At 35.9% G+C, this 11,482-nt stretch overlaps 1 protein-coding gene and 1 long non-coding RNA gene across 2 annotated transcripts; both read left to right on the top strand.

Moving 5' to 3' along the window:
- The first annotated feature begins 6,706 nt into the window (after positions 1 to 6,706).
- Positions 6,707 to 7,528, top strand: LOC124895412. The gene is made up of 2 exons (XR_007051700.1): positions 6,707 to 7,059; positions 7,154 to 7,528. It is a non-coding gene; the product is annotated as an uncharacterized LOC124895412 (long non-coding RNA).
- Positions 7,529 to 8,927: 1,399 nt separating this feature from the next.
- On the top strand, positions 8,928 to 11,161 carry LOC107851515 (TMV resistance protein N). Its single transcript, XM_047405846.1, has 2 exons — positions 8,928 to 9,593; positions 9,667 to 11,161. Exons 1-2 carry the CDS (start codon positions 9,085 to 9,087, stop codon positions 10,778 to 10,780), a joined length of 1,623 nt encoding a protein of 540 aa, XP_047261802.1. The 5' UTR covers positions 8,928 to 9,084; the 3' UTR covers positions 10,781 to 11,161.
- Positions 11,162 to 11,482: the final 321 nt, after the last annotated feature.

The following is an 11,482-nucleotide window of genomic DNA, read 5'->3' as shown; positions in this document are numbered from 1 at the left end:
CAAAACATATGACATCCATCTGTGAAATCTCTAAAAATACCAAGGACCAATATTTGTCTGAAAGCTGGGACAAGGACACCAGTCGGACCATAACCAAAGAAAATAACAATGTCTCATAAAATAGGCCTTTCAAAATAAGAGAGGCTCACCAACTGCCAGCTTCGGACAAATTGATCTACTGCTCAACGGGATCCCGGGACAGTGCCTCAGATCCTGAAATATAAGGAGGTCAATACAATTGTACTGGTATATGAAACAACCCAAAAATAGCATGCTTTTTATACAAAATAAATGAGAGCATTTCATAATAACCATGAAAATAATGCAAGTAAGAATACATGGGAATATTTTAGTGAACTTCAAAACAACTCTTGACAACTTTGACTTACTCTTTGTTATTCTTCTGAGCTAGTTGGTGCATCCTACAAATCTGTAATTCCACGGGCTATGTGGAACCCGCCCTTGACTCGGCGGCCAAGTCTCTAATACAAGTAGCCACCAGGATTGGAGTGGTGATACCCCTCATGTGAGCACACCGCAGGAAATCCCCCCATGTAAGATGTTTGAAATTTTTTTTCATGTAGGATAATATATCATAAGCCCCACATCGGCAACTACGATTTCTAGCGATGAGTCCTTACACTCAAATGCCTTCTTCGGGTAATCAAATAGCTCTCTTAATCCCAATTTTTAGTTCTTTAAAGTTATGCTTCATACTTTTAAAACAGCCAATACTTACTTTATTAAGGGCATGTCATCACTGGGTATCGTCATAACCTGATTTGCAAATTAATCAATTCACATCATATCATATCTATAGCCCCTTTTAACTTATTATCATGTTAATGACCACCTTTAGTGTTAAAAACATCAAGTGAGAGAGAGTTATGCAATAAATTTTTATTTGAGTTTACATCAAAACACTCTTCTCTCGATTGTACAATCATAAAGTGGCCATATCATATTTGCATTTCTCAAAACCCATGGAAATTATTGATTTGACAAAATGAAAGTTTATCATGTGAAAACACCCTCTCAACATATCATAAAAAGTATCAACCCATGATCATTAAAAAAGCATTCACCCTTTAGTTTTTTTTTTAGAAAGTTTATGCCTTTAAACAACCCATAACACTTGAAATCAAAAATATCATGATGGGAGAGGGATTTTTTATCATTCATGCTCTCAATCAAATTTTTTATTGCAACCAAAAAATAGATATATAGTTATATTCAAATTTCATAAGAAATGGTTCAAGACAACATATAATTTCTTTAAAACAATTTCAAGATACATACTTTTCAAGACAATTTCAAAACCCTTCTTTAGAAACATGATTGGGGATCTTTAGTCTTGATAAAAACAGTAAAACTTATGCCTATGGAGTTTAGGGTAGTCCCACATACCTTAATTTATGAAGAATTCATGAAAAGATCAAACCTTTAAGCTTGAAAGAGCAAACCCTAAGTTGATTACCTCCTCTTGTGTTTTAGAATGATGAACCGGGTATTTAAGAGATTTAAAACGTTAATAATGACCCTAATTTCATCTATAGATATTTAGGGATGGTTATGGGATGTGAAAGGACCGTATTGCCCTTATATAATAATAAAAAAAGTTTTACACTGTTTTTCCCAAGGTGGGAGATGCAAAGTCCATGGCACAAGACAAGCTGGGCGGCGCACAACCCATGGCATATCTAGATATTTCTTCAACATGATTATCTAAGAAATTACACTAGACTATTCTAGAGACTTAACTAGAAATCTATGATTCCAAAAAATCTACTTTAATATTTTCACACTCTCCCTTAAAGTGATTTTTTGGAAGCTACCCTAAACTTGTCGCGGAAGAACTCAAGTGAAGCTTTGAACTGTGCCTTAGTGAAAATCTTAATAGTTTTTGCATGACTCCTCTTTCTTTTTCAAGTGATGAAGATTTCTTATTAATGAATGTCCCTTGTTGAGTTTTATCATGTTGAGTTCTCGAGCTCCCTCTTTCCTGAACTCCTCCACAACTTCATTATCTGGTGACTCAAATATGATGGAAAAGTTTGAAGCTCTAGGATGGAAGATTTTACAAATTTCTCTTTCTGAAGAAACTCCATAACACTAGGATCTTTTTTTGGTATCAGTCTCCTCATTTGATTTGATGATGATCTTTTGTTCGGGCCTATCAACCAACTCCCAAGTATCTTTTTTATTAATTATGGCAAGCTCCTCCTTCATTGCAGAAATCCAAGCTTTATGAGCTACTGTTCCTTCAAAGGAAAATGGTTCCACAAGAGAAAAATTGCATTATTCATAAACTTCAGCTAGTGACCTGGTCTTCAAAACTGGAGAATCAGTTATCAATTTAACATCTAAATAGTTTTCTTCTCCAGCAATAGGACTGGAAGAATTATCACTCATCTGCGGATTTAGAGCTGGAACTGAAGTACTTCTTTCTTGGTTCATTACAACAATATCTCAATCCCAATCATAGTGGCTAGACTCGCCCACCACAAGATCTCTACTGATAAGCAACTTCTTTGTACTAACATTATACACTTTGTACCTTTTTACAGTTGTGCTATATCCTAACAAAATACAAAGTTCTACCTTGTTATCCAATTTACCTCTTTTAGCATCAGGAATATGTGCATAGTAAACTAAACTAAAGACTTTTAAGTGTCTCGCAGACGACTTTCTACCTTTCCATGCTTCAAATGGTGTCAAGTCTTAGAGTGCTCTAGTTAGTAATCTGTTTAGCAAATAGACTGCAGTATTGACTGCCTCAGCCCAAAAACATTTGTGTATCTTTTTTTCTGCTAGCATATATGTGGCCATCTCCATCGCGATTTTGTTCTTTCTCTTAGAAACCTTATTTTGTTCTGGAGTGTAGCTCACAGTAAATTGTTGTTGAATGCCTATATCTTTACAATACTTGCTGAGCTGATGCGAAGTATATTCAGTTCCATTATCTGACCTGATATACTTCAACTGGAAGCCACTCTCTCTTTCTACCATAGCCTTAAATTCTTTAAAAACTGAAAACACCTAAACTTTGCTACTTAAAAAGTAGATCCATGTTATTCGAGTTAGATCATCTATAAAGAGAATAAAATATTTATTTCCACTCAAAGAAGCCGTCCTCATTGGTCCACATATATCTGAATGAACCAAATCTAGCTTTTCTTTCGCCCTCCAAAGGCTTTCTTTAGGAAAGGATCATCTATGCAATTTACCAAATTGACATGACTTACAAACATCTCGACATATGTCAATTTTGGGCACATCAAGCACCATACCCTTGGATTGCATATACACCAATGAACTACGATTGTAATGACCAAATCTTTTGTGCCAAAGCCAAGTATCACTCATTTCAATATTGAAAGAGCAACTTTCATCAGAATAGCATGAAATTGGAAAGGAATTTCCAATCATGCTAATTTTAGATACTTCACAACCTTTAGGATCATAAATGACACATTTTTTATCCTTAAAAAGAAGTGAATAATTATTGTGAAGCAACTGAGCAACACTCAACAAGTTTTGAGTCAGGTTTGGCACATAAAGAACATCGCTTATGATTTTCGTTCCTTTGTCCGTAGGGAATTTCACTGATCCTTTTCCTTGAGCTTACACCATTTCACCATCTCCAAGCTTCACTGATCCTTTTCCTTGACCTTGTGCATGCACTATCGCTATACCAATTATATCGATAAAAATAGGATGTGTGCGAGAAGACTGACCACTTTGAATTTGCTTTTGCCTGCAATACTTCTCAATATGCCCATACTTCTTGCAATATCTACATTGAATAGGAGAACTCTTGGACTTCTGCCAACAATTCTTCTCCAAGTGGTTTGTCTTCTTACAAATACCATAAAGTGGAAATTTTCCTCTCCTCGACGATTCACCTTGGTATCCACCAGATTTCACCTCTAGAGTGGTCTAAAGAGACTTTTTTTCCCTACCTTTTATTGTTTGAATTTATTGCTTCCTTGAAAGGCATCTTTGACTGTCCGTTCGCTTCTCATGGTTACTCGTTGACCTTGGATTTGCAACTTAGAGATCATCTCTGCTATTGAAAAAGTATTCAAGTCACAAGACTTTTCAATAGCTAAGATTTTTCAAACTTGTCCGAAAGGCTGACCAAGATCTTTTGTACAACTTTCTTATCTGGAAAGTTTTCACTAAGTATCCTGTTGGAATTTGCTTTAAGTTACCGCACTAGTTTTTTAGTAAAATAAATTATTTAGATTAGAATAAATTTGAATTTTGGATTTTAACTAGGTTGTTAGTTTGTTTAGTTAGTTGAGATATTTTAGGTTATTTTGAATTTTGAATTTATGCTGATTTTCTTTGTAAGTTGACTATTTAAAGCCCTTCTATACTTAAGAAAAACTATTGAAAGTATTAAAAGCTTATTGAAAGCTATTGAAAGTTATTCAATCCATTGAGAACCATTTTAACCTTTTCTGCTGCCCCATCTTTTTTTTTTTGAAAAAAATAGCATATCCTAATTTGGTTTACAATATCCATCAGCTTGGAAGAGTATTCTTTCATACTATCCGAATCCTTCATCTTCAAGAGCTCAAACTCTCTTAAAAGTTAAGACCTTAACAAACTTAACTCTGTTTCTACCTTCAAACTTCTCCTTTACCTTATTCTAGGCTTCTTTGGCTGTCTCATAAGCCATAATCCTTGTAAACATCACTTTTGTAAGACTTGAATATATGCAAGTGAGAGCTCTTGGAGATCTAGTCACCAACTCATCATACTTTTTTACATCATTGAGAGTTGGTTGTCTCTCGATGGCTGGACAACAGGTTCTCCTCTCTCAACTACGTCCCACAAGTTGAGAGCCTTCAAATAATCCTTCATTTTAATGGCCCAAATATGATAATTCTCGCCAAAAAAATTGAAGGACCGGTCGTTCATTGATTTTCTAGTCCCATATTTTCTAGCAAACAGATCCAAGAAAAGAGCTTAAAAAAGATGAGTCAATCAACAAAAACAAATTCAGATCCCGTAAGAAATAGTCTCTTATACTATGTCAAAAGAAGGGGGAAGAGGGATTGAAAATCAACAAGTTGAAATAGTGAAAATTATGCAGCTGTAAATTGCTACAAAAAAGACTTCAGTGAAGAAGAAGAAGCTGAAACTTTTTGAGTATTTTCTATTTTGTGGATGGTTGCAAATTTCTAATGTCATCCCTTATTTATACTTATGTAGGCATGATTCTAGATACTACAAATCTAGAGTGTTCTATACAAATATCTCCCTCAAATATCTAGCACCTTCTAATATCTAGATCTTTCCTAAATATCAATATCAAATAGACTACACTATGTCATTCTAGATTCTACTACCTAGAATTACCTAGATATATAGATATTTCTTCAACAAGATTATCATAGAAATTTCGCTAGACTATTCTAGAGACTTAACTAGAAATCTATGATTCCAAAAAATCTACTTTAATATTTTCACAGCACCTTCTCCATCTGTTGGTTGGTACTTCTTATTTTTCTTTATCTCATATCATCCATCATCGTAATGCTTGGATGGTAAGGCACCTTCAACAGTTCCTTCCTACATTATAACACGTTGTTGCTCTTCTGTAATTTTGGCTAGGTTCTTAGTATTTTCTAAGGTTTTAATGATAACCTCAAATCATTCAAGTACAGTTACAAGGATTTTCTCAACGATTCTTGAATCGTTAAAAGTGGAACCCAACAATCTGATGTGATTTTCTATGTTAAGAAGTCGGTCAGGGTACTCTTTTATGGTTTCACGTTTCTTCATACTTTGTAGCTCAAACTCACGTTCCAAATTCAACACATGCATCACTCGAATCCTTTCATCTCCTTCATACTCAGTCTTGAAATAACCCTATACCTCTTTTGCTGAGTTCAAAGACATGATACAAGTGAAGACATTAGATGAAACTGCAGTAAATAAGCATGCCTTTGCCTTTGATTTCCTGGTTTTCCTCTCTTTGTGAGTTTTAATCTGCGTCACCTATGAGTGTTTGGCAAGGGAGAAATCTTATATTCATCTTCGACAACCTCACAGTGATCCAAAGCTTCCAGATATATCTGCATTCTAACTGCCCAGAGTTGATAACTTTCTCCATAGAAAGTTGGTGGTGGCATTGAAGAAAAACTTGCTTCTCCTTTCTTGGCATTCGCTGAATCTGACAGGTCCCTGAAGATTAAAGCCCTAGCCCTGATACCATGGTTTTAAAACCATTAAGGGAAATAACGTAACAAGGAAAGTAAAAAAAATTAGGGGCTGAAACAGAGATAGAGTAAAAGAAGAGTAGACACAAAGATGTTTTTCTTTTTTTCTAGCTAAAGTAGCCGACCTTTTGATGATCACCTCCTAACTTAAATAGTCGCTATTACAACTGAAAGTAGGTCAAAACTTACCATAATTAGTCCTATTGATATTCTAAAAAATAAACCAACTAACAGTTTTATAAACAAAAATAGGAATCTCAATTTGACTAGGAGTCATATGTAAAAAGACCGGAGAAAAAAGAAAAGACAAGTAAGTTGCATTATTCCTTAAAGCAACTTTTAAAAACATTATTCTGCTTTTTTGGTACCAAGTTTCAGATTTTGACTTTGTTGTATGATTAACATGGAAAGACATATTTTTGGTGTTAAAGTACTTCATATGTTAATTATAACTATTCCTGCGATCATGTCTTTCTACAGATGTATACCCTACCGATATCAAATATTTCACCACGTTATCATTGGTATATGAGAATGCCTTATAAGTTCTTCTAATAAGTTCACAAAGTTAAGTGTTATTTCCATAGGTAAACGAACGGCCATAATGAGCAATTTGGAGTCATCATATAACTCTTTGGCCTGTAGGAAGTGGTTCTAACATGTTTTATTCCGGTTTTGGATTACTTAACAGAGCAAAGATGGTACTTTGAGAACAGAAATGGTGACAGCCTATGATTTTGATTACGTATGAAGAGCATGTGTTTCCTCTGTGTATAACAAAACAACTAGACTATTGGCCTGAGAAAGACATTCGCGGGAGAACTTGGTATGCAATAGCCCTTTCTTTTTAAATTTCATTTTGAAATATATATACATCTTTCTTTTGCTGACATGTAGCTTGTTAAAAATTTCTATTTCAGATGAAGGTACCAGAAGCAAGAAAACTCTGCCAAAACAGGTGGATGAAAGAAGCATTGGAAAAACTAGTAAGTTCCCTGCATCACAAAGCAAATGGACCAAGGGGAACTATTTCCAAGAATCAAATGTACCTCCAGTGGTAGAGTAATTATTCTTCCATTGGGATGTAGATATGAAGCAGTGGATGAACAATCTGGCTCACGGTTAAAGTAGTTCAGAGTACTGATGTTGGAAAAGCAGGGAATTGTCTACCTTTTTTATATCTAACTTTTTTTTTTTAATCTTGGTGAAGGGATACATCCCACTAAATTGATGCATGAACCTATAGGTTCAAGTCAAACCATCATGGTTAGTAAAATGCCTCCTTGTTTGAACCATCTGACTTAATTAAAAATATCTATGGCAACCCCTTGTCATCAATCAGATAATGTTGTGCTTTAGTAAGTTGTGAATAGAAAAAATTAAGAAATGATCCCTTCTGTATGATGGAGGTTCAAAACAGTCCATTAAGTATGCACTTAACAATTTTGATCCTTCAAGTTTGTAGTGTAGATCCAATCATCTTGAGCTCGAATCTCTTCACCGTTCCAGAAATATTTCAAATTGTCGTGTCCACTTCATACGGTCGTTTGGTTAACGGTGATCGTCGTGGCATTGACCAGCTGCTGGCATGGCTCCCTGTGTTTGGCTATAGTCCTGTGATAGTGGAAATACTTGATTTTCTCTTCCATCTTGTGGGTCGTCTTGCCCACCATATTCCGTGGTATGTGCGTGTTAGAGTGGGTAAAAAGTACCACATTAGTTGGGGAATGGATTGCTGGTTTGCTTATATGGACTTGGACAATCCTCCCTCATGAGCTATCTTTTGAGGTTGAGTTAGGCTCAAGATCCATTCTTGACATGGTATCAGAGCCAGGTCCGTCTCCATTTTGTTCTCCCGGTCCACGCGCCAGTGCCAATTGGGCCTGAGCGTGAGAGGGGGTGTTAGAGTGGGTACGCGCCAGTGCCAATTGGGTAAAAAGTTCTGCGGGAAATGGCTTGGACAATCTAGCTTGAATTCGTCTTAAATTGACTAGTTTTACATTCATTTAACCATTCGAGCACAATACAAAAGTATTCAACTAATCCAAAAAAAACTAAAGACGTCCTTATTTGATCAATTGACGACTTAGCGTCCAATTTAAGAATTAAAAACAGTACACTGATCAATAATCTAAGGTATTAATACTATTTCTCACCAATCAATGCAAACTGACAAGGGCAAGCTCCAAATCAATATTCAAAATTAATCACCCTAAAGTTAGTTCACTCCAATGCACGTTTTGCTTTAACCAAACATTGGATTCTCACAATGTTCTAAAGAAGCATGGCTTCCACTTGGACCACACAAGAATCAAGAGTCAAAAACATTCTAACCCAATACTAGTAATTACTTAACTCTTCCCATTTATGGTTATAAACCCACCTCTTCGTTGGACCATACCACTACTTTTACAGAATAAATAAAACCATACCACTGCTTTCAATGAACAAATAAAGTCAAGTTGTGTTGATAAAAAAGATACTGAACTTTTACTTTTTTTTTTCTTTGCAACTTCACCGACTTTTACTTTTAGCGGTCCTTTGTGTACATATTATTGTGGAGTTGGGAGGGTGGAGAGGTGGGTCTTCTATTACATATCAAAGAGAAATTTCCTAATACTACTTAATGGATGAATAATAGTCAGTGAAAATGAACCAGTTGACTAGGTCCAATACCAATAATTCAACTTTATTGGAGTAGACCCTATCTTCATTGAAAATTTTCTTATTTGAAGTCCTATATATAACTTTGTCCCAAACATCATCAATTTTATCTCGTATCATACAACCACAATCTATCCACACACTTCTTATCGTTTTCTTCACAAATTTTAACAACTTAACTGAATTCATGGCATCAACTTCTTCTTCTGCGAGTAACTCACAGTACTGTCCTCAATGGAAGTATGATATCTTTTTAAGTTTTAGAGGTGAAAATACTCGTAACACAATTACAGGTTACTTGTACGAACGTTTGACAAGGAGGGGAATAATCACCTTTCAAGATAATAAAAGAATAGAGCATGGCGATTCGATCCCAGAAGAACTCTTGAAAGCTATCAAAGATTCTCAAGTTGCCCTTGTAATTTTTTCAGAGAATTTTGCTACATCCAGATGGTGCTTGGATGAACTAGTGAACATCATGGAGTGCACAAAGGACGAAAATGGAAAAACAGTAATACCAGTCTTCTATGGTGTGGATGCAACAGATGTTCGAAACCAAAGTAAAAACTTTGCTAAAGCATTTGTCAAACACGAATTAAAGTATAATGATGATGGTGAGGGGATGCAGAAGGTGCAAAGATGGAGGACTGCCCTAACTGCTGCCGCAAATCTAAAAGGATATGTATTCCCTAACGGGTGAGTTAAACACACACATATATGTTATTCGTGACTTTTTTGTTCCTATATATTACCAAATCATTTTTTGTAGGGTTGAATCAGACTGTATTGAGCGTATTGTGGATGACATTTCGTCCAAATGCAAGACTTCAGGATCTTATTCGTACAAAGTTGTGGGAATAGATACTCAATTAGAGAAAGTAGAATCCCTATTAAAGATGGAAATTGATGATGTTCGGATAGTGTGGATCTGGGGAATGGGGGGACTTGGTAAAACAACAATAGCAAATGCTATTTATAATAAACTCTCATCCAGCAAATTTAAAGATGCCTGTTTCCTTGAGGATATTAAAGAAAACAAACATAGAATGTACTCTCTGCAAAATATCCTTCTCTCTAAACTGTTAGGGGAAAAAGAAAATTGCGTGAATAATAAGGAGGGGAGGAGCATGATGGCTCGTAGACTTCGGTTTAAGAAGGTTTTAATTGTGCTTGATGACATAGATCATAGAGACCAGTTGGATTACCTAGCAGGGGATCTTGGTTGGTTTGGCAAGGGAAGTAGGATTATTGCAACCACGAGGGACAAATGCTTGAGAGGGGAATATGATGTAGTATATGAAGTGGAAACATTACTTGATTGTGATGCTCTTGAACTTTTCAATCAATATGCTTTCATGGAAAAAGTTCCAGATGAGTGTTTTAAAGATATAACATTGGAGATAGTAAGTCATGCTAAAGGCCATCCTTTAGCCCTGAAAGTGTGTGGTTCTTCATTACACGGGAAGGGTATAATTGTGTGGAGAAGTGCTTTAGACCTAATGAAGAAAAACTCTAGTTCAGAAATTATTGAGAACCTCAAAATAAGTTATGACAGGTTGGAGCCTGACGAGCAAGAGATATTTCTGGATATAGCATGTTTCTTCAGAGGAAAAGAAAAAAAAGATGTCATGCCAATCCTTGAAAGTTGTGGTTTTCCAGCTGAATATGGATTGAGTGTACTAATCGACAAATCTCTTGTGTTCATCTCTGACCATAATAAAATTCAAATGCATGACTTAATACAAGATATGGGTAAATATATAGTGAAATTGCAAAAGGATCAGGGCGAACGTAGCAGACTATGGCTAGCCGAAGATTTCGAAGAAGTGATGGTCAACAATACAGTAAGTAGGCTAAGCAATGCAATACTATTCAATTTCTAGTTTTCATCTTCCAAATTTGTCATGACCCGAACCAGGGCCTGGCCGTGACGAGCATTTCGAACCATAGAGGCCCGAAACACCCCTATCTGTCTGGTAATCATGCACCTAATTCATATGATCAAAGTAATGCGGAAGAAACACAATAATTCGGAAACATGGTCATAAATATGAAAAGAAACAATAACGGGGAGATAAGGTTCCCTCAACATCAATTAACCTCTAAACAACTGTCTGTGAAAATCTCAAACAAATGACTAAGTCAAGTAACCGTATATAAACTGGGACAAGGCCCCCAGTAGACCCCCAAAACTGTATATAAGATAAAAGGACATAAGACCTTCCGAAATATAGAAGGCTCACCACTTGTCTCTGCAACTCTGTCTGAATGATCTACTAATTCTCTTGACCCCTAGACTGGGCCTCTGAACCTTGTGAGGTTGGAGAGGGGAGGGGGTCAGCACAAAAGTACTGGCACGCAGAGATATCAAAACAAAATATAATATTTTTACAAAATATGGTTGAGAGCCATTATAAAGAAATTTCGTATCAAATTATTTGAAAACACATGGGTGTAATGCAATAGTTTTCCAACAACAATGAAATGCAACTGAGCTAGGTGGAATACCCTACATAATTTACACCAACTGTCAAACCTCGGTTGCCACCGAGATTAGAGTATAAGTGAGGGAGAGACACCATGCT

This window comes from Capsicum annuum, unplaced genomic scaffold (genome assembly GCF_002878395.1).
Source record: "Capsicum annuum cultivar UCD-10X-F1 unplaced genomic scaffold, UCD10Xv1.1 ctg81929, whole genome shotgun sequence".
Taxonomy (NCBI): domain Eukaryota; kingdom Viridiplantae; phylum Streptophyta; class Magnoliopsida; order Solanales; family Solanaceae; genus Capsicum; species Capsicum annuum.
The sequence above is the reverse complement of the archived record's forward strand: the minus strand, read 5'-3'. Positions and strand labels throughout refer to the sequence as shown.